The 24,318-nt window shown below is 38.3% G+C and overlaps 1 protein-coding gene across 7 annotated transcripts in view; it reads right to left on the reverse strand.

Annotated features, from left to right (window-relative positions):
* LOC123319459 (band 7 protein AGAP004871) overlaps positions 1-24,318 on the reverse strand; it is a 71,760-nt gene that overhangs the window by 34,946 nt on the left and 12,496 nt on the right. For 3 of the 7 annotated variants that reach the window (XM_044906473.1, XM_044906449.1, XM_044906459.1), the window contains 2 exons: positions 4,172-4,278; positions 4,014-4,086 (listed from right to left, as the gene is read on the reverse strand). In XM_044906473.1, coding sequence (XP_044762408.1) covers positions 4,014-4,086; positions 4,172-4,278 — 180 coding nt within the window. Of the gene's footprint in view, positions 1-4,013; positions 4,087-4,171; positions 4,279-22,455; positions 22,568-24,318 lie in introns of those variants that run through there. The other 4 variants (XM_044906479.1, XM_044906466.1, XM_044906495.1 and 1 more) reach the window with 3 other exon arrangements.

Here is a 24,318-nt window from a genome sequence, read left to right on the forward strand (position 1 = left end):
AAGCTTAAGAACAAAGTGTTTCAAAATCACGACCTCAATCTGAAGACCAAGACAGCTGTTTACAAAGCAGTGGTCCTCCCAACGCTTCTTTATGGAAGCGAAAGCTGGACGCCCTACAGGCGACATATTAAACAGCTTGAACAAGCGCAACAACGTCATTTAAGACAGATAATTCACATCAGATGGTTCCACAAAGTTTCGAATGCAGAAGTCTTGCAACGGGCGAGCTGTACAACAATTGAGACTCAAGTAATGAGAACCCGACTCAGATGGAGCGGCCACATTCTGAGGATGCAAGACACAAGACTCCCCAAAATAGCCCTATATGGCGAATTCACTGAGGGAGCCCGGAAACCAGGAGGCCAGTATAAGCGGTTTAAGGATACACTACATCAATCCCTAAAATCAATTAATGCCAATCATAACTGGGAACAACTAGAGTTAGACAGATCACAGTGGAGGTCTTTAGTCTACAGCTATAATGGAGACTCGAGAAGAATACAGCGGCGGCCAGATCTGGTTGGTGACTATCCATGCCCTGAGTGTGGAAGGATCTGCAGGTCACGGTTGGGTCTCTTTAGTCACAGGAGGGCACACAGTCGCAAGTAGCCCTAAAAAATTACAAGTCTGTTCGCAATTTTTTTTTCTTCTTCTTTTTGTAGATTTATTCCCGGTAACAGGATACAGCAATGGAATGGAATATGGGAGTAAGTTCTCGCCAAATAGACTTTCAAAAAAATTCCTTAAAATGAAACCAAATTGGGTCAGAAGACAAACATTTATCTTGACACTTCTATCTGAACATCTTCGGAGACAAAACAGTTCCTCGAAAACATCACTCCTATCGAAGGTTCTCCTTATCAGGATCTAAAGGGGCGATACAACCGCGGGCAAACAATCGAATAATTGGGGAGGTTGTTGAGTAACCCCATTATGTACCTTGCTTTGAGAGAAATCCAATATAGGCAGAACAGGCGGGGAAATTCACTTTATCCACTGGACCGTGTTTATTCAAGAAAGTGGAATCAATATAGGTGGAAGAAAAATTTGCTGATGGCGAGTAGCTTGCGGAAGCGGTTTGGGGTGGAAGTTAGGGGTAAGACTGGGTCGAAGAGACGACACAATCTGGACTTGGGTCTTGGCTTCAATCATGTGGAATTTTTTTCTGAAACACTTTGAGAGGAATTTGTTCCCAAATAAAGAATGATTTAACTTCCTAATCGATTTTGAAGGGGGGAAATTTCATGGTCAAACACCCGAAAATGCAAATTTTCTGCTCAAGATTAGGATTGGTTCTCCATAAATTCCTCTTATATCAGATAGTTGGGGAGCCCAAGAGTGTGTCAGATTAATATGAGATACCTTGGATACTGTAGATAACCTCTACCAAAAATTAAACCTGTATATAAGGGAAATTGTCTCGGACAGCCTGTCAGAATAGTGAAAAAAATCATAGTTCATACTTGAGCTTGTCAGATTAAGATATACCTATGTATATGGTTAATTACATGTTGACAACTACCTATATATTCTCTTGATCTTGACGAAAATGTGTGGGAGGGCGCCACGTGTACATTCTCGAGAGCTGTGGCTTTGTTTCTTAGCCGAAACAATAAAAATTGGCCATGAATGTCACAAAAATCAGTTTTTTTGAAATATCCTCTACTGGACTTCAAATCGTTTCAAAGCAATTTTTTCAAGGTTCAAACGTTTTCGAAATATACGGCGATGAATGTATATTATACTGGGATTATACATTGACCTTGGCCTTTCGCATGTGTGGCTAAGCTCCTCGCCCTTATCACCATTTAGCTCGAAAACGGTTAAGGGTATGAAAAATTGCTTCAGACAAAAGTTGTACAGAATTTTATTATCTACAACTTTCATCATTAGTACAATAACGATTAGAGGTACAGGAAGAGCTATTTGAAAAAAATGCCTTGTTATCATCTTCAAACTGCCAGATTAACAAAACCAACCCTGATTAGTGTCAGATTAATGGGTCAACACGTCTGCAATACCGAGATTAACCATCTGTAAGGAAATCTGACACGCTCGTGTATGTACAACGTGGGCAAAATTCGTTGTCTACTGATTTCGAGAACCATAAGAGCTAGAAGAAAATGAATGACACATTTCCTATCTCTTTTTCGGAGAAACAAAGAATGGTGAAAACCGTAGCTTCCTGCGTTTCTTCGTTTTTGATTTATTAGCAAAGAAAGAGATTTTAACGATTTCGAAAAGTTCTCATTACTTTTTTGTCTTTGAAGTTACAGATCTGAAACTTGAACCTTCTACAGGCACTTTTACATGTAGAATCCACCGACGAGCTCAAAATATTTTTTCCTTTCGAATCATTGGGCAAACTATTATTGAATTTATTGTTTTTGAATTGGAAAAAAATTTTTGTTGATAGATTCTACATATAAAAGTGCCTAAGAAGGTTCAAGTTTCAGATCTGTAACTTCAAAGACAAAAAAGTTATGAGAACTTTTCGAATTCGTCAAAACCTCATTTTTTGTTAATAACTCAAAAACGAAGAATCGTAGTAGGCTACGGTTTTCATCATTCTTTGTTTCTCTGAAAAAAAGCTAGGAAATGTGTCATTCGTTTCCTTGTAGCTCTTATAGTGCTCGTGATCCCTCCAGTAGACAACGAATTTTGCCCACCCTGTACAAGTGTACAAGTACGGATTTTGTTTTCATTTTCAAAGGACAGCTGTGACCTTGCATTACGTCCGAATTGTCAGTCTCTTTGAAAGTATCTTCCTTTGGTTTCAATTGACATACCTGTTGAAAATATTACACGTTCGAAAAAACAATTTTTCAACTCTTGTGTACGGCCAGCCCCACCACGCAAACTATCAGATCAACAATAGTTTATTATCAGAGACACGTAGGCACATACAGAATCTCAATCTGACACGCTCGAGTATGTACATTTGACGATTATTTTTACATCTTTGGGAACCTGCAGACGCTTTCCCCACCGCTGAAACTGCATACATCATAGAATCTTCTTTTTTTTCTACCATCTAATCCTCAAAATCCACTAGATGTCGACGATGCTCAAGTAAATGCCGATTTAGCATCGTCGTCTCTCCAACTAAGAATGGAACACAGAAAACGTAGGTTGATACACTTTATGGAATGGAACTCTCACCAATCCATATGCATGTCAAATGCCACTCCATCCAATCTCGCAGCAAACAATTAATATTCGATTGAATCCAGGAGGAACACACACGACTACTCTTCCAATATTCAAGACAGAAACCAGGGTTTCCTGTCTCAACGTTCACTCAGTTTAAATTCAATTCATCTCGAATTCAAGCTGCTTGCATCTGAAATTTATGTAGTGTGTTTTCCAAGATGCATTATCCGGAGTCGCACTCGTGCTCCTAGCTTGTAGGCACTTTTTTTATTACGATGCCATGTGAAAACGTCGTTTTGCAGAGGAGGGAGGTAACAGGTGGATTGAAAAAAGCAATTGGTTTTCCTTCTGCCAGCAGTTACGATTTCTCCACGCACGTGACAGACTTTCCTTCCGCTTTTAAGGGGACAAGAATTTTCATAAGATCTCAGAGGGAGATTTCTGTTATTCCTTCCTTGCTTCGCTTTCTTCATTGTATTATTGCAATCTATTTATCTTGAAGATGATGTCGAGTTGGTAGAGTATTTTTGAATACATAATTCGCCTTCTGGGTTGTTTTGAGAAATGTTTCACGATAAAGGGGAATTATGTTTCGAGTACAAATGAATTTTCAGTCGGTGACATGAATAATTGATGATTGAAGGATTTTTTTAAATTGTCACCAACTTTGTGGTAAGCAGTCGCATTTATATCTAGATTTCAGTTACACTTTTTAAGGAATCATAATGAATGTTGTGTTCTATTGGAACAGAGCACAGTTCAACACTTTAAAAGAAGTGAAAATAATCACAGGCGTTTACTGATTTTCGAATTTAACTGAACCTAAGAATATAAAGCCATAATATAAATCCTTAATTTACCTGGTCCCTTGGCTCCTCCTGAAAGAAGGCGACCCAGACGAAATATAACAGCACGTTCATATTCTTGTACAACCTGGAAGAAACAACCAGTTATATCCCCAGTTAAAAAAACGACTAGAAGAGTTTTTGAAAAAGATGGGCTAGTATGAACGTCTTACCTTGAAGCAAACCATCAAGGAGAATGGCATAGTCAAGCATACCAGAATCCATGATAGCACAGTCAAGATTTTACCGCATGTTTCTGACTCCTCCACTACTTGCTCAGCTGAAACGAAAGAAATTCACAAAAATAGGGGTTTCTTCAACGAGACATGGAGCAATTTAATGACAGTTACGTTCATAACAAAACAACAATGAAAAAACAAACATCCGGATATAAAAAATGTGGAATAAAAAACAAGTCACATTAGGGTTAGTTTATTAAAGTACTTGTTTCAATTTCAAGCTTCTCTTAAAGGGGAGCTTGATATTAACATTTCAAATTCAACAAAACTGTATTTAGGTTCTTTCATGTTTAGTTACAAAAATTCTCACCTCCGATGTTGACCACGTTACTGAATATAATTCATGTATTTTAGACAACAGGACAACCCATGTTTGGAAACAGTGGAGCATTGATTCCACGAGCTGAATTAGGAACAAACTCAAACTCAATAACAAATCCTATGGGGATAACCCTGAAATCTCCACATAATACAAACTTCCCAACAAAAACCCACTACCTGTAATTCAAGATACATTATACATAATATCCGTCAGACGCTCGAATGAAAGGGTTGTTTCCCCAACTTCCCCAACTTTTCGGTCAGGCATAAACTTTTCTGACTGTAATAATTAGTGTCTGCATATGTCGTGGAAATCCCAAATCCACTGCAGCTGGGGATTACAGGTTTGGCATTAGTTTTTCTGTTACAATGAACGCCAAAAACATAGTCCAAATTTTATATACAGGGTGTTTGTGAAAAAATGCAAAAGACTTATAGAGATGACTCCTCGTTGAAAATAAGCAGGGGTAGATCCTATGAATATTTTTCGAAATCGGCCTACCTTCCAAGATACAGCCTTTGGAAGGCGATGACGAGTTGACAGTTTTTAATTTTTTTCACGGGTTCTAAAAAACACTGGGTCATAAAACTATACATAATATGAAGCTGTAAGTAGATGTTACTCACACAAATTTCTTAGATTTCATAATTTCATTATTAGGGTTTGAAAATAACAACCCCTTATGATTTTCCTTCAAAAATTACTTTCGTGGGATAGATTTTCGAAAAATAAAATTTTCCTATGATTTCCTATTCAATTCTGGAGAAAAAAAAGTCCCTTGCAAAATTTCGATACAGTAGATACTTTTCTCGGAATAAATAAAAACTTACAAGCAGTTCCGATCACTGTTCATTTCATCGTGTATAAGTGTTCCATAGAATGACTACCTCCCGCTAAAATATATGCATCAACTCTCTGCCTCATAGACCTTCGTATACTGGTTGTAAGTTTTTATTCATTCCGAGAAAAGTATCGAAATTTTGCAAGAGACATTTTTTCTCTAGAATTGAATAGGAAATCATAGGAAAATTTTATAATATTTTTCGAAAATCTATCCCACGAAAGCAATTTTTGAAGGAAAATCAAAAGGGGTTGTTATTTTCAAACCCTAATAATAAACTTATGAAATCTAAAAAAGTTGTGTGAGTAACATCTACTTATAGCTTCATATTATGTATAGATTTATGAGCCAGTGTTTTTTAGAACCCGTAAAAAAGATTAAAAACTGTCAACTCGTCCTCGCCTTTCAAAGGCTGTACCTTGGAAAGGGGGTCAATTTCGAAAAAAAAATTATAGGAACTACCCCTGCTCATTTTCAACGAGGAATCATCTCCCTAAATCCTTCGCATTTGTTTACGGACACCCTGTATACCAGCGCCCTCAGCCCATCCTCAAAAACTTTCTTATTCTCCACTGCTCCAGTAGTCTTCAACTTCCTCTGAGCAGCTTAAAAACAGTGCAGACTTCCATAAAATTTCCAACCGACCATGTAATTATCGGAATTGTGAACTTTCCCATAGATTCCTATCTCGGCCAGGAAATTACAGGAAGTTGAAGACATTAGGGAACCGGGTTTTCCCCAAATTCACTCGGAGAAATCTGGGAATGTTCTCAATGATTGAGATATAGGCGATATAATGAGACCCGAGATACAAGACGACGATAAATAATAATAGCTACTGGAGATTGGGGACTTCGTTTCCTGAGGGAGATCGACTTTTGACTCTTCTGGTGAATTGGTCCATTAGCAGCCACTTCAAACCCCATCGTTTGGGACATGTGGGCACATTATGTGTTTCTCGAAGAAACGGAAACGTTTATCTATAGAAATCGAAATTTTTTGCCTGACATACAATGCGCGAAAAAATTAACGCACATTCTGAAAATCTCAATTTTAATGAAAGTTAACTCTACATTGACTTTATAACTTATTTTTTATTTTCTCTCGGGATGGTTTTAAACGAAACAAGACACATTAAATGGAAGAAAAATTCAGGATTTCACCGAATCTTATGTGAAAGAAGAGAAATGAACAATTTTCAAAATACTGAAATGCTGATAAGTGATTTAATACTTGGTATTTCCACCCCTTGCGTTAATTACAGCTCGGCAACGACGGTTCATACTCAAAATGAGTAATCTTAAAAAGTTCTGATCTAATCCTTCCCAGATTTCTCCGAGTTGGATTCCTAAGTCATTGAGAGTAGCTGGATGATTTTCTGAACTTCTCAGCCTTCTATTGAGGTTGTCCCAAACCTGCTCAATCGGATTGAGATCTGGACTTCTTGCTGGCCATTCCATTCGAGAGACTTCAACCTCTTCAAGGTATTCCTGAACGATGCGCGCACGATGGAGTCTGGCATTATCGTCCATAAAAATGAAATTTTCACCAATGTGTGGGGCAAATGGCACTACATGCTCTTCAAGAATGTTCCTTATATACTTATCAGCATTCATAGCTCCATTATCAACGACCACTAGGTCTGTGCGAGCAGTAAAAGATATTCCACCCTATACCATAATCGATCCTCCCCCGAAACCAGTAGTATTCAGGAAATTGCACTGAGCATATCTTTCAAGTGGACGTCTGTATACAAGGGAACGTCGATTACAATGGTAGAGGCAGAATCTAGACTCATCTGTGAAGAGAACTCTTTCCCAATCGGCCTCTTTCCAATGGATATTCTCTCTCGCAAAATCCAAACGCGCCCTTCGATGGGCTGGGGTAAGAGCTGGGCCTCTTGCCGCGACACGAGGCCTTAAATCATATTCTCTGAGGCGATTTCTTATTGTCTGAGTGCTAATTTGCACCTCATGAGTTTGCTTGAGCTGAATTTGAAGCAGGCGAGCCGTTGCAAACCGTTGTCTCAACGAAGAATCTCTCAAGTAACGTTCTTGAATGGCAGTTGTTACCTGGTCTTCGGACATTCATACCTGTCTTCCTGAATCGCTGCAACATTCTGGACACACTTGTATGGGAAACTCCAAACCTTTCTGCAATTCTTGTGTATGTCCACCCTTCTTCTCGCAAAACTACCGTTTGGCACATTCCTCTTGGGTCAAATTGCGTGTTTCGCGTTGCATAGCGATCGAGAAAATCAAACGAAGGAAAAACTTTTGATCACTAGAATTGATCGAGAACAACTGATTTTAGAATGGAGCCAATACATTCAAAATCTGATAATATCATCTTTTTTTATTCCTGCTGGGAAAAAACATCTGTATTGAAGAAAACCGTTGAAAGTGGATAACATATGCATGCATAATTCTGATAAAAATAATTATCCTTGAGAGCACCTTCAGTTGTAGAATAAATTTGAGATTTCCATAATGTGCGTTAATTTTTTTGCGCAGTGTACAAAAGAATACTCAGTATGGATGAATAGTTACTGGGAATATATGAGGGAATGATTAAGAAGTTTTCACTCTTCACTTACTCCTCAAAATTAAATTAAATTTCCATCAAACTTGAAGTGCTGGTATATTCCACAGATACCATTGATTTTAATTTCAATTCGATGTAGGACCTTAATGAAATTAAACCTCCAAGGTAGTCAGAAGGATCACCAGTTGAATTTTCAATCAACAAATTGGACTGACGTCTCAAGTTCCCCACAGAATAAACTTCTCGCAGTACGTCGATCCATAGAGACCACCTCATAAACCTCTCCATCCAATCATTACAGCTTCGAATTCCTTTAATTCGTCATGAATCGCAGTCAAACACGCTTCGCAAGTGGCCCTGACAAGAGCCAAACTCCTCCACGACCCAACCATCTGTTGAATATTTGACAAGACCACCTGGAATTTCATCAGGAAGTTTCATTGTTTCGTTTGACTATCCCATCTGCCCTTCAGCTTGATTAGTCTGAGGTTGTTCCGAATGCAAAAGCCATAATTGGGTTAAGTTTCACCGCCATACGAACGTGGGTCCATATTCACCCCGCTTCGTTTTGTTTTCATTAGGGTGGGTTTGCGATCTGGGTCGGCCCTTAATGCGATAGAGAGGATTAATCTGATCAGTGGCGTTTTTGGGAGTGTTTCATTGAAAATAATGAAACTATCAATAAAAATTGATTGAAGGGTATCTTGGGAAGGGCATGGATAATGCTTGAAACTTTTCATAAGTTTTCTTGCCTAACAGTAGACATTTTTTACGAACTTGTTAGTGGCGATGCAACTGACACTTTACTCAGATGTTTTATCATCCTGGCCACCCTATTCATCCAGATTGAGGAGCTCTCCACGACGCAGTTCAGAACTGGCGTAACTCCTCTCAGTCTCCACATCCTGCGAGAGATTATAATGGAGATTTTGTCCCGCATACAGAATACTCCCAGGCCACCCTCCCTTAGCGGTGCATGGATGAATGCGTCGCTTACGTGGATGGGCATTGGTGATTTCCAAGACCAGCAAGTGTTAACCTTGATGATCTTTTTGCAAGTTCATCGGCTTTTTCATTTCCTTCATCACCACAGTGCCCTGGTACCCATAGTAGAGTCACTTTATTGCCTCTGGTCTGGTATGGTATTAAGTCAATCCCATATCAGCCATTTTTCATAGATTGAACCTTCCTCATCTGGTATTCCTTAAAACTTCATCTAGATATTCTTCGCAAGTAGGTATCTAAGGGAAGAAATCTTAGATTGTTCTTCTTGTCGAATACCATTCAGCTGACTCGTTTACCACAATTGTAGCATCCAAGTTTCTCATCAGATATGCCTGATTTTCCATTTTACATCAGCGTAATATAACTCAGCTCTATTTTTTCGAATGCCAATACAATTTTCACACTATATTCAAGCAGCTAAACTCCAAACAAGTATGGAATTTCAAAACCATTGAACAAGAACTGTTTTCCACTCGTTCAAAGATGAATTTGTAATTAATCTAAAATAATATGCACATTAAATCCATAGCAATTTATAACAGTAGTGCTGGAAACCTGAAGTAATCGTTCAGCCTAATCAGATATTAAATTCCCCTACAACCAGAAACCCATCAAAACTTTTCCCTGAAGCAATAGAATCCGATCAACCCCACACTAAAAAAAATACGATTTCTCCAGATTCAAATCGAGGAATAATTGAGAAACTTTTCCCGTTCGTTTTTCAATTTACCACCGAGGTATCGCTCGTCCGTAATCGAAGCCCGATGTTTGATTCTGCGGCGGCTCTTGCTCTCCTCATTACCATTCTGGAATTAATGCGGAAACCACGTTCATTCTGTATATGAAACACGGTAGGAATTGAATGATATGCAGATTGGGACGAATCGAATCCCATGTGAACACGACGAGCGATTTGGTTTGATGAATTCGGGCTTTGATTATACGACTGCACGTCCAAGGAAATCCAATTTTTCTGCTGCATCCCAATTTGCGATGGACGTTCGTCGAGGATTCCGATTGATTGGGTGGTTCTAATGAAATTTACGGTGGTAGGTAAGCTGGATGATTAGGTGAAAACTAGGGCTTTGAACGTTATCCTATCAACAGACGACTGCGCACTTATAGCTAGCAGCCCAGAGGATCTGCAGATAATGCTGGACACCTATAAACGTATATACGAAGCTTTAGGCCTTAGACTCGATATCGACAAAACCAAAATTCTGGTAAGTCGGCCAGAAAACCTTCAAACAGATAGCAGCCTGGAGGATGAAACTCTAGAACAGGTCGAGCAGTTCAAATACTTGGGAAGCTTCATAAATACTAGGGCTAGCCTGGACAAGGAAATACACAACCGTATCGATTCGGTATCACGGGCATTCTGGAAGCTAAAGGACAGAGTGTTTCAAAATCACGACCTCAATCTGAAGACCAAGACAGCTGTTCACAAAGCAGTGGTACTGCCAACGCTTCTTTACGGAAGCGAAAGCTGGACGCCCTACAGGCGACATATTAAACAACTTGAACAAACTCAACAACGTCATCTAAGATAGATGATGCACATCAGATGGTTCCACAAAGTTTCGAATGCAGAAGTCTGCAATACGCGAGTTGTACAACAATTGAGAGTCAAGTAACGAGGGCCCGACTCAGATGGAGCGGCCACATTCTGAGGATGCAAGACACAAGACTCCCCAAAATAGCTATGTATGGCGAATTCACACTACATCAATCCCTAAAATCAGTTAATGCCAATCATAACTGGCAACAACCAGCGTTGAACAGGTCACAGTGGAGGTCTTTGGTCCACAGTTATAATGGAGACTCGAGAAGAATACAGCGGTGGCCAGATCTGGTTGGTGTCCATCCATGCCCGGAGTATGGAAGGATCTGTTGGTCACGGTTGGGTCTCTTCAGTCACAGGAAAGCACACAGTCGCAATTGGCCCTTTGATTTTTTTTTGTCTTTTTGTAGATTTATTCCCGGTAACGAGATACAGGAATGATGATGATGATGATGATAAACTTTGAAAAATAGGACCTAATTTTTTTCATTGCATTCTTTTCTTATGTGATAACTACTGAATTATCCTTTCTCGACTCATTTCCAATCGTGTCCTATAGATATTGCACAAAATTCGATTCCCAGACTGAAGTGGCGTAAACCCTTATGGTCCAACTCTTTTCTTAATTCGAATGTTTGGTCTGCAATGTCAGAGCAATTACACCGCCTATCTGACCCCACCGCAGACATTACAACAGCTTGCCAATTCTTTCATTGCCGACCCCATTGACACAAAATCGAATAGAGTGAGAGCACTACGAATAGCTAGAGGAACCCTCAACCTTGATTTCGAAGTGTTTGTAACAGAAGCTACCTTTTTTAAGTATGCAGGCTCCATCAGGTAGAATCTTTATTCTTCATGCTCACTGTTGTCATTTGAGCCAGGTTAATCCTTAATACATCAATAAAAAATGTTTTTTTCCTCATTTTTATATGTACTCGAACTATCCAGTATCCTGTTCATTCATTTATTCATTGCTGAATCTCGTTACCGAGAATAAATCTACAAAAAGACTAATGGGTGCGATCAAACTTATAATTTCTTAGAGCAACTTACGACTGTATGCCCTCCTATTATTGAAGAGACCCAACCGCGACCTACAGATCCTTCCACACTCTGGGCATGGATAGTCACCAACCAGATCTGGCTTCCGCTGTATTCTGCTCGAGTCTCCATTAAAGCTGAGGACCAACGACCTCCACTGTGATCTGTCGAACGCTAGTTGTTTCCAGTTATGATTGGCATTAACTGATTTCAGGGATTGATACAGTATATCCTTAAACCGCTTATACTTTCCTCCTAGTTTCCGAGCTCTCTCTGTGAATTCGCCATACAGAGCTATTTTAGACATATTACTCGGGGTAATAAGTCTATGCTCGTTACTTGAGTCTCAATTGTTATACAACTCTCGCGTTGCAAGACTTCTGCATTTGAAACTTTGTGGAGCCATTTGATGTGCATTATCTGTCTTAGATGACGTTGTTGCGTTTGTTCAAGCTGTTTAATGTGACACCTGTAGGGCGTCCAGCTTTCGCTTCAGTAAAGAAGCGTTGGGAGGACCACTGCTTTGTGAAGAGCTGTCTTGGTCTTCAGATTGAGGTCGTGATTTTGAAACACTCTGACCTTTAGCTTCCAGAATGCCCGTGATGCCGAATTGATACGGTTGTGTATTTCCGTGTCCAGGTTAGTCCTAGCATATACTAGGGCACTACCCTTATAGGCTTTAGAAAGAATCTTATATTTAGTTTTCACACTTTCGTTCCCCCTTGGACCTTGAAGACTAGGAAAAGGACAGGAGGGATATTAAATCCACGTGCTATGTGATAAAAACCATTGTTATCAACCCCTTTCTACATTTAACAAACACTCCTCGAACCGCTCCATCGCATTATCTAACCGTCCTTGAAAGAGGTATCCTGTTAATACCCTTTCCACAGCCTCAATACCCATGGCGGTTTGGTAATTAACGCTGTTTTCAACCTCGTTTCCTTGGGATATAATACGGCGGAATGCTCAGTTTCACGCAAATGAAATCGATATCGCCCTCATCTCTACGTGTTTGTACTTGTGCCTATGTGCCAATGTTCAACTTGAACTGTCAGGAACTGAAACTTATCTGTTTGCCGTATGCCAATCAATGTGACATTTATGCATGCGTGCGAAGTGGGATGTCGGCCTCTGGCAGCATCAGTGCAATGACGGATTATGAGAGGAAATTGTTTGAGTTGGAACCAGATTGAGTTTATGAGATTATCTCCTTAGATCCATTCGGTGGTTAATTGAGTCTCGGTGGTGGTATGAATTAGTTTGGTTGAGGATGTGTCGCAGTTCGCAGACAATTGCGATGTTTGAACAGAGTTGACTGGTTGTGAAATGAAAGCTGCTACAGGGTCGGGAATATCATATCATTATTTATACAACTTTGCAGCATAGTAGGTACAACGGAGTATCTAATATAAATATATATATATATATATATATATATATATACAGGGTGTATTTGAGGGTGAGGCTTTTTTTCAACAGAAGGTAGAACTGGTCGTTTCGCCAAAAATTACCTATACAAACTTTGAAAATGACAAAGTTGAAAAAAAAATTGAAAATGATTACTGAAATAGATCCTAATACGACCCTAGACCGTTTGTTAATAGCTGCATTATAGCAAAGCAGTGGGAAACTTATCTCCTGATTCGTCCATGTGGTTTCGTTTAGAATATTGGCTTGTTCGATGTTTACGTGATAATGAAAATGGAAACTTAGGATTGCCGAATTGTTCTTATTTTATTTTAGTAACTTACACGATTTTATCGAATGGCTCATTTCGATACCAACTGACAGAAGAGACTTAGGACACAAGAGTAAAAAATAGAATAATACTTCAAAATCTCACCAGTAAAATTCGTTTAAATTATTCACGATTTTTTTCACAATGCTGGGCATCACAATCTTCTTGTTCGAACATTCCAACAATCGTCGTAAAAATGGGATGAAATGGGGAAACATCATTGAACTTTTTCAACATAACTAACATGAGTACTTTCAAGAAACTGCCTCTATTTTCTACATTTTTCTTTCGCCCTAAGTTGCACGATACAACATTTATGATTCTCTCAAAAGTGACCTGATGCATCTAATCCGATGAACTTGGTACTGAACCATTCATTGTCCAGCCATATGTTTATGTTTTGTTTCGTTTTTGCGATGCCGGAGTCACCTTCCACAATTCAATGAAATTTTGTCGAACTTCTTCAGGTTGTATCTCAGCCATCTTGGATATTTTCTATAGACAATGTTTGGTTTAACGACTTATTTTGATGAGCTCTACCTTCTGTCAAAAAAAGCCTCACCTTTGAAAACGGTTTGAAAAAAGCTAAGAAAATCGAAAAATTTGAGGTCAATAGATTAACGATTCTTTCCGTGCTTTAGCTCAAACATAAAACCCTGTGGAATGAAACTTACATTCTTCGCAACGTAAACGACCTGACATCTCGAAAAAGAGATCGAACAAAAATAAAGAACAATTACTGCCTTCCCTAATTAACAGAATCGTCCTTATTAAGGGAGTCTTTTCGTTCCTACTGTTCGCCCTTCATTGGAATAACTAATTGTGTTAATTAAAATAATAAGAGATGCTCGGCACTGACAAGGAGCGATTAGAGGAGGATACTGAATGTTCTGATATTTTTCGAAATCTAGGTGGATATGACAACAGTATGGTTTTGCGATTTCATTTTAATAAAGTCTTATCCCAGCCTGGGATAAGAATCCCAGCCTCTTTCATGACAGTTATGTAGAAGAAATTTGAAATTCCTCCTTCGTTTTCCCTATCTTCCATATACAGAGCGAGTCCTTGACTCGTAGGACTCGTACAAATATTTTAACAGTAGATTCTTGAGGTCAAAAGGAGCACTTCCATCCCATACAATTTTTTTCGAATTGATTTGGTTTAATAAAAAGTTACAGGCTGTTGGAAAACCATACAAAATGTTATTTAACAAACGGTTTTATCTTCTTAGTATAGTTTTTCGTTTATTTGATGAATCTTTTTCGAATACAAGATATCATCCACGTCTTCCAGTTTTTTCATAAGGACCATTATGTATCATAAAAATACCAAAAATTTAAAGACCCCAACTCTTGAAACTATGTTGGATGCTATCTGATGAATGTTTGAACGTTTTGTAAAATAAAAGTTGTTGGGTTCTTTGGCTGAATGCAACTCTGTTTAAAAGATCCACAGATGTGTAGTGTTACAGATTTAGCTAGTTATTCTGAAGGTAATTTTGTTTTTCCAGGGGTGGCATAGCTCATCATGAAAACTTTAAATGGCTATATCAGGGCCGAATCGGAAAAAATGGCATAACAAAACAGTGTCTCTTTTGACCTCAAGAATCTACTGTTGAAATATTTGTACTTTGTACGAGTCAAATTCTCACCCCGTATACCTACTCCTAATGCAACAGAACTTAAGAGGGTAAAAAAAATTCAATTAGATACTCCATACAAATGCCGGCTCTTTTAATCTTCTTTTGGTATAATAAGAAGAATAAACTGCTTCACAAAAAGTAAGGAAGAATGTTTCAAATCTGTCCCTAGTTGAAAATCTCTTCATCCCCTTGGTGGGGAGGAAAATTAACTGTGGCAATTCACCCCGATGTCAACCGGATCAACAGTGCAACGACCCTCCCATTTTAAACGCTCGGCGTGTAGGTTAATTTACTATTCCACGCTCTGATGAGGGAATCTATAGCCTCATCGGAATCAACGAACGAACTCGTGCAGAGTCCTAGATTCCAGGTGGAAACGCTGGTGAACTAATGGTTTCAATATAGACATCCGAATAAGGCATCTCTGAATGGGTAAAGTTGGCGACAATCCCTAAAATTATGAAGATATTTGTGGAGCGAATCTGATGAAACTGTGGTCGATGGAGGTTGAACAGAATAATGTATGTTAGCAAATGTTAATTTGACCCCCCTTAAAATATACTGATAATGTCCGACGACGAATGTCGAAGGAAGAATAAGAGTATAGAACCTATGCTCTGTGAACTCTGTGCTCCAATGTTACCTGCTCTCTCTGGCATAGGCCGAGCAGGAGCAGACACAATTACTTGAACTACCTTGTCGGGCGGTACGCTTTGTACCTGACCCTTTGTTAGAGCGCCTCCACGTGCTAGATAACCGACCGCCATCTTACTTTGTGAATAAAAAGTACCAACCACGTGTTTTATTAAATCTAACATGTATGATGGGATTTGGTGGTTTCTAGGACCTTCCCGACATTACTGATCGTGATTTCGATGGTCCTTGGGAAAGAGAGTGTACCAATGCATCGGAGACAAATGTACCAGGTATTGCACTTGACAGGTTTCCTTTTCCTAGGCGGAAATATTGAGAAAGAAAAGATTTTCGGATTCGAAAGGAAATTTTTTCTTACAACCTTCCTACTTCTGGATTGGCTCTTAACCAGATTAGTAGATTTAAATGGACTATTTTGAATCTGCTGAAAGATGCAGCGTATCACTTGTTAACAGTGACTTCCTAGGAGCAATAGATACCGAGACTTCCTCGGCTCCATCGTAAAAGATGAAGCACTCAAACTCATAAAGCTGCAGATAGTTCCCAACTTTTTATGGGGTCCTAGCGACATTCACGTGATTCTACATGCAGAGATTAATGGATTCCACGTTGTAAACCTTCGGCTGTATCCTCCTTTATTGCTGGATTCGGATCTGATGCTGGGATGACGCGAAAAAGAGTTTGTGGCACTTTTTCGTCGGTTTCCCATATGATTGAGCGGTTTCTCCGAAGAATATTGAGAATATGGAGAGTAAACGAGAGCTACTGTTGATGGATAACCACTATCGGGTCGATATTTCAATGTCAACCTGCCTATATAACCGGTGTCAAATGAACGCGTCGCTAAAAATAGATTCGTCATTTGGGATCTGAGGGAATCTATCATTTGGTTTGGAAAATTTCAAGAAAACTTGGTGTTAACCATTAAAAAATATCTTGTCACACAGGCATCCTTACATATAGCAGATTTATATCTTCTTTCTCCCAGCAGAGGTTCGTGGAGCTTCTGTCATCACATATTCAACATTGTTGATTAACTATGGGGCCTTCTTGTTTGATCTACAACTTCTTTTTTTGTTTAAACAGTACCTATTTCACGGAACATGCTAACACACCGCGGAACAGTACCAGTATATTCCACAGAAATATCGGAAAACTGGATCTGAAACATTTATATCAATAGAATACCTCAACTCGCCTTCTATTTTGACTCCATTTCTGAAGTTGGATTGAATAATGAATGCTCTTTACACGTCCGTAAAAACCTTTGTTGATAATTTTATTACAATAACAATCCAAAACCCCAATTTGACAGATCACCTGGGAAATGGGAGAGCAGACAGCAGAAGCTAAGTAATTGGACACAAAATTCCAAAGATTACCTGACCACTCATCCCAGCGTTTTTTTCTCATACATGCTTGGCGAATTTTCACCTCATCTTGCTCCAACATACGGGCGAAAGTAAGGGAAAAGAAACCATTTCTTTCAACTTATTTCATCTACGGCGCCGAGTGTGCAAAAACATTTTCGGACGGTGAAATATGATGAATTTGTCCGACTTTTTCATCAGGCTTGATTTATATACCTTTCATCAAATTGAGAAAAATTGCGGCGAAAATTGAATTGAAACAATGTAGTGGAAAGTTGCTTCTGGGCAGGGAAATTTATCATTTCCTTTGTGAGCCGAGTAAAATCAAAGAAAGTTTGCGGGCTATAAAAATATCTGTATCTGTCATAGTCCAGAAACTGTAAACATTCAGGATGATGATGGAAGACTCTTGAGGTTTTTCAATAGAAAGTTATAATCTGTCTTCGATGAAAAATCATATTATTATCCGTATAAAATTAATTTGAGGATATTGTTCATTAAGACCCGTTTGCACCAAACGCACTTAGTGTTAAGTGTCCCTTAAAATTAACCCTTAACTGCTGGCCATTTGGCTGATATCGTTTCCCATTATTGATGGCATACCTTCCTCTCTACAATGAAATAAACATCCATTGATTTATCTTTTATTTAATATCAAAATGAAACCTCTTATTGAAAAGTTATTTTATAAGCTGTTGAACTTAGCACATGCCGTGGTGAAGCTTCATTATATCGATTTATTTTTCGTGTTCTATGGGTTCAGCTACAATACTTCCTTATCCCCAATGCGTTTGGAAGAATTCAAACCTCAAAACGAACTAATGAGCAAAGCCCAGAGCTGAAGGAATTATTGATTAATTAGGAACTATGACTAAACAAATTTCATTGTAGCTATCCAGAGTACTTAGTCTTGAAAAATAGATATGAAAGACTGATAAAAGAATTTTGTTTTTCAATCTACATCCCTCAAAATACGAACAAGGAAAAAGGGGGAATTCCGAGGGCTGTTATTAGAAATAAAGAAGAGACTTCTTTATGCGTGTTCATAATTACATTTCCGATTGCATTCCACATTACGAGGCTTTGTGTCTGAGCCGAAAATTTGGTTTTAATTGAATATGCCCGTTCCACATTTCAACAATGTTGTTTTCCACAGGTTACTGGGTACATATTATCCGCATGAACAGGAAAATGGCCACCAAGGCGTGAAAGATGGGAACAAAACAAATACGAGGTTGGAAAAATTAAGCCTTATCGTTGTTGACGGAATGAAATAACAAAATTCAATTCGTTTGAATGTTTCTCTTGCGAATAAGGGTTTCTCCTAACTTTTTTGTTTACATAGACAGGGAAGTTGACATGAAAAAGCGATATTTGAGTCTTAAGGTAGGCTGTAGAGTGTCGTAATATTTGAAGATTCCGGTTTTACCAACTTTCTTAGTATAAAGGAGAAACCATGCATATTAGTGTAGAGTATGAAAGATCTTGTTATGTAAACTGCTCAACATGGGATTGGGATATTGACTTAAATTGCAAAAAAATATAGTTAAAATAAGATTTTTGTGATAAAAATTCATATTGATATGATTTCAAGTTGCAAATTAGTTTTAGCCTGTAGGTCTGCAGCGTATACAGGGTGGTTAAGAAAAATCGAGTAAAATAACGAAATTTTATTCCCAGAGAATTCAAGCATTTTAAGACTATCAATACAATGTGAGGCCTCCATGGGCATCAATAACAGCTTGACATCTTATTTGCATACTACACACGAGGTTGTTGAAAATTTCTTGAGGAAAATAATCAGGACAGAAGCTCTCTCAGATCATTTAAGGATTCTGGGGTAGGTTGATGATTATCTAATCTTCTTTGGAGCATATCCCATGCATGTTTTATGCAATTCAAATCTGGTGAGTACGGAGGTATTGGTAAATGTGGAATACCAAGCTCCTCGCGCGCATTCTCAACTATGGCTGCACGGTGCGGTCTAGCGTTATCGTCTAGAAATTGAAATGTTTGACCAATAGCAGCGTGAAAATTTGGCACAACATTGTCAATGACATGCTCCTTTGAGTGTAAGGGTGTCATATTCCCAGGACAAATGTGTAGATCTATGCGCCCGTTGAAACATATCCCGGCCCATACCATAACACTACCCCCTCGGAATGGATGGACTTCTTGGGCATTACGGGGTATGCGTGGGATTGTCCATACCCTTATTCTTCGAGAATCTGAAAATCGTCCATATCTGGATTCATCAGTGAAAAGGACACTACGTCATCGATCGTTCCAATTGATATGTTGCCTTGCCCATTCCAGTCTTTGACGCTTATGATCACGTGTTAATGGAACTCCTCTTAATGGACGTCTAGAACCTAGATTCACCTCTCTCAAACGTCGTTTGATGGTTTCGATGGAAACTTGGACACCATCTGCATTTCGAAGAGTATTCCGTAGCATTCTACACGTAGATGTAGGGTTTCTTCTCGCCGAAACGGTGATGAAACGATCCTTAGCAGGTGTTGTTTTTCGTCGCCCACCAAGTGTCTCTTTCGACCTCAAGAACCTACTGATAAAATATTTGTACGAGTCAAAGACTCACCCTGTATACATGAGAAGCACCTCACAAAACCTCCTAGAATGGTAATATAGCGTTCTATTTTGAGGAGTCCGACTTCCTGAATTCCTTGAGGCCTTAAATCACTTTAGGCTTTACCGTTATTTGACAACCTCCAAGCAGGTATTATTCAAATATGCGGGAGATAAAATTTGTTGTCACGGAGGCTTTCTCCGTCGTTGTTTGAAGATATAAATCATGGGAAAGACGATTATTTCCAGGGGGTAAGGTGTAGTTGAAATATACAGGAAAGTGAAGTTAATTGGGTTCTCTATCATTATGTGTCGAAATATAATGTTGACATACTGTGTATCTGTTTTTTACTCCACTTACCAATCCAAGAAATCCAGGATTTAGCAAATATCTACCTTGGAACATTTTTTAAAGAAGAAATTGTTGAAATAATTCAAACAAAGAGACAAAAACTCCCCCAGAACAGATAAATATAACCCGGATTCCATCAGGACACCATATATAAGACCCCTGCCATATCACGTATTCTTATGAGGGAGGCGAATAAAGAAAAAATGCAGTTTTCGACATTCTTCCAGCCTGTCACGTGTCCGAAGGGACATCCTGTAGGATTGACTACGTGTTTTCGCTTTTCGCAGTGATCACTGAGCCCGTACGAAAGAAAAGAGGGCAATCGAATGGGAATTTAATGTTCCAACCCCAACTTTCAGAGCTTGGGCACGTGACCCGTTGGGATTGCAACCCAGGAGTTTCCCGCTAAATTTCATCGATAGATATAAATACGATCGGGGGGGTTTTAAGGTAGAGACAGGTGAAATTGGTTTGTTCTGTTCGATTTGGGTCAAAACGATTGGTTGGGACTTTTGTGTCTTCAAAAAATTTTGAAAAATAATAATAGATCTTCAGTGCTTAGCCCAAATTGAAGCTGTGCAATCAAGAAAAGCCATGGGTACCTCGTATTGTTTGCCAGAATTGTTTAGTGTATTTCGGATAAGTCAAATCGACCAGTGAAATAGAATTGAGAGGTTGCAATTGGTTTGATTTAGGTGTATCGTGCTTATTTTGAACATGCAATCGAGATCTAGGATGAAACAATTCCTAAAAATCCACTCTTACACTCACGTCCAAGTAAATCTGGACGATTATTTAAGTGAAAAGCAGGGACAATGGAAACATGTTATTGAAGAAGGACTCTAATATGATGACCGACTACTGTGTATGCTTGCAAGGAGAGATCCTTCCATCAAGGAAATCATATAAAGAATCATTTCATACTCTTGAATCGAAATTTCACTTGAATATGTTGTGATGTCCCTATATTTTTCAGCCAAACTTAAAAAACTGATAATTGGAAAAACGAAAGCTTCTGGAGGTTATCAAAATCCCAGGCATGCTCAAGAACACTGACAAATTGAGGTCGCAATTTGTATTAAGAAAGTTTTTGAGGCTTAAGGACTTAAGAAGACTTGAGAAATTTTTGATCCCATTAATTTAGAGAGAAAACTTCAACTTTTATCAAGGTTGGTATCAAATCATGGGATACATATTAGATAATGTTAATATTTACTTCCCATCAGAGGAAGGAAATTTATTTTCTTTAATTTCCTGCTAGATGGTTGAGAATTATGGAGTTGCCTAAAGTTTCCATTCACATTTATTTTAGCAGTCGGTTGGCCATGAATTAATTTTCTCAAGTTTTTGTAACTAGAACGAAGTAATGTTGGCACTCATGAAATGTCGTTAATGTCATAACGCCGTTGCCAAAACTTATATCAATTTTTATTACGAAAATGCCGAAAGTGATTAAAAAAAGAGACAAGGTTCCAGGTGCTATTTAGAATTCAGGTCCGCTCATTCAAAAAGTTATTCCCTGATATTCTAAAATCCACAATACGTCAGACGGTAGCGAACATATTCAATGTAAAAGAAATTATATAATATAATGTTTCATCTGAATCTTAACGACTTATATTTCAGCTGAATATTTCCTCAATCAGAAAGATTGTGAATGAAGAAGATGACAAAGAATTTCCTTCTATTGGGAGACCCAAAAAAGTGGTGGCATTTGAGAATTTTATGGTTAGGTGAATTAATGCGAAAAGTTACTACAGGATTTTCGATTAATGTCATCGTTTTGAAATCTACAACTGATGTAACCTATTCAAACTTTAGCCAAAGAAGACAACCAACATTAACTCTCTGCAAGCTAATGCATATATTATGATATTATACTGATCTCTTGTGATTTCCATGCAAATAACTGGATTTGGTATACCTTCAATCAGTTTGTATAAACTTCATTTATGTTCGTCACTTATTTTCCGAAGAGATTCGACATGTGATAAAATACGTAATAACAGAAACTTTTACGTGGAACGGGCAAAATAGCGTTGATAACCCCACATTTTCGCACTATATAGAGTGAAATGTGTCAAATTTCCATAGCCCACCGACTGCTAAAATAAAAGTTAAAGGAGTATATATTAATCTCTGGGTTATTTGGAGTCGGAAAGGTCCTGTAGGCCTTCTTTTATGCAGGGCGTTACATGTTTTCCAAATATATGAGATATTTTCCTCTTAAAGACTCTTGCATCTATCCTAGCTGGTGGAGGCCAAATTCAACAATTCTTGTAATTTGAAAAGCTTTTTGAAAACTTCCTGTAACTTGGAAACGATGCATTTCTGGGCCTTTTCTACTCCAAATAACTCATAGAACAATATCCTGAATTTGTCCCCGATGTTTACGAAACACCTTCCATATAAAAGTGTCACAACTATTCGAACTTTCTCTCAAGTTTTTCCACCGGAAATTAAAAAAAAACTCGAAACATGCTCTCGTATCTTTTAGGAAAAATTCAGAGCAACATCGACTCATGCACATTACCACCAGATACGCAAAAAACTAACCTTCCACCATTTTTCAATTTTCCCACGGAAAACAAGCGGTCTGGGGGCTCAACGCATCTCAACTCGACGGGGCGGCTCGATGTACTGGAGCACCGGATTCTGCGAGTGCGGCAGAGCAGTCTGGACTCGCAGGATCTCCGGAAAATCCCGCCCACGGCCGCTCCGGCATCTTCCGGGAAGAACCGACGGGTTCGCGATCTTTTTTTCGGCCTCGAAAAAAACGCGAGTAGGTTCTTCGGCAGTAATTAGGGACCTTCTGGAGACGTTGATCGAGTTACGGTTCGGTTTTTTCGACGTTCTCGTTCTTTTCTGTCGTTTTTGGTCCATCGGTTTCGGATAGGGGGAGCGAGGCGGTTTTCCGGGTGATGTCAGACGAAATTAATATATTTCACGAGATCAGCAGCTTGCATTTATTAAAAGCTATACAAACAAGCGACGCTGAGCGTCAGAGACGACACCAATAAATATACTCCATTCACTTTTATTTTAGCACTCGGTTGGCTATGGAAATTTGACACATTTCACTCTGTATAGTACGAAAATGTGGGGTTATGACGCTTGTCAAAACATTTTTGGGTTTTAAATCAACGCTATGTTGCACGTTCTGCGTAAAAGTTTCTGTTATTACGTATTTTATCACAATGTCGAATCTCTTCAGAAAATATTTGACGAACATAATTGAAGTATATACAAACTGATTGAAGGCATTCCAAATCCAGTTATTTGCATGGAAAATACAAGAGATCAGTATAATATCATAATATACACTAGCTTGAGGAGAGTTAATGTTCGTTATCTTCTTTGGCTAAAGTTTGAATACGTTACATCAGTTGTGGACTTCAAAAATATTAACCCGAAGATGAAATGCATATGATGCAGTGGTTGAGAATGAGTATCTCCCAAAGGAATTAACAGATAATTACAAGAATGTTAAATTCTTCAACAAAAATCATCTTCCATCAATATAAGTAAAAGGAATTAAGGGAAGTTTCAAGTCAAGATGAACTTCACCTTTGAACAAAAATTTCACATGAATAAACAATTAACAGGAAAACTGACGTGTATTTGTGGCATGTTCATCTCAATACATTGATATCATAATAATAATTAGGTATTTATTGGTACCTTAAGACATTTACAATGTATAGGACAAGTCAAATGAAAAATAGAAAAATCAATTTTCGGGAACTTATTCTACGATGACATTCAACGAAAATTCTATAGTAAACTTTTCGCATTAATTTACTCAAACATAAAATTCTCAAATGCCACCACTTTTTTGGGTCTCCCAATAGAAGGAAATTCTTTGTCATCCTCTTCATTCACAATCTTTCTGATTGTGGAAATATTCAGCTGAAATATAAGTCGTTTAGATTCAGATGAAACATAATTTAAATTCACTTACATTGAATATGCTCACTACCATCTGACGTATTGTGGATTTCAGAATATCAGGGTATAACTATTTGAATGAGCGGACCTGAATTCTAAATAGCACTTCCTGAAACCCTGTCTCTTTTTTCAATCACTTTCAGCATTTCAGTAATAAAAATTGATATTAGTTGTGGCAACGGCGTTATGACATTAACGACATTTCATGAGGGCCAATCTTACTCCGTTCTAGTTACAAAAACTTGAGAAAATTATTTCATGGCCAACCGACTGCTAAAATAAATGTGAATGGAGTATAGAAATCGAAGCCCAATTTATTCATTCAGTTATCCACAATAACTGGAACAGGATAAAAGAAATTACCATTTAATAATAAAATCATCTTATAGAATTAATATTTAACAGGCATATAAGTGATAAAAACTAACGTCTAAACATGTATAAAGCTAAGTTTATTTTGAACTCCAACAG

Source organism: Coccinella septempunctata, chromosome 1 (assembly GCF_907165205.1).
Source record: "Coccinella septempunctata chromosome 1, icCocSept1.1, whole genome shotgun sequence".
Lineage (NCBI taxonomy): Eukaryota > Metazoa > Arthropoda > Insecta > Coleoptera > Coccinellidae > Coccinella > Coccinella septempunctata.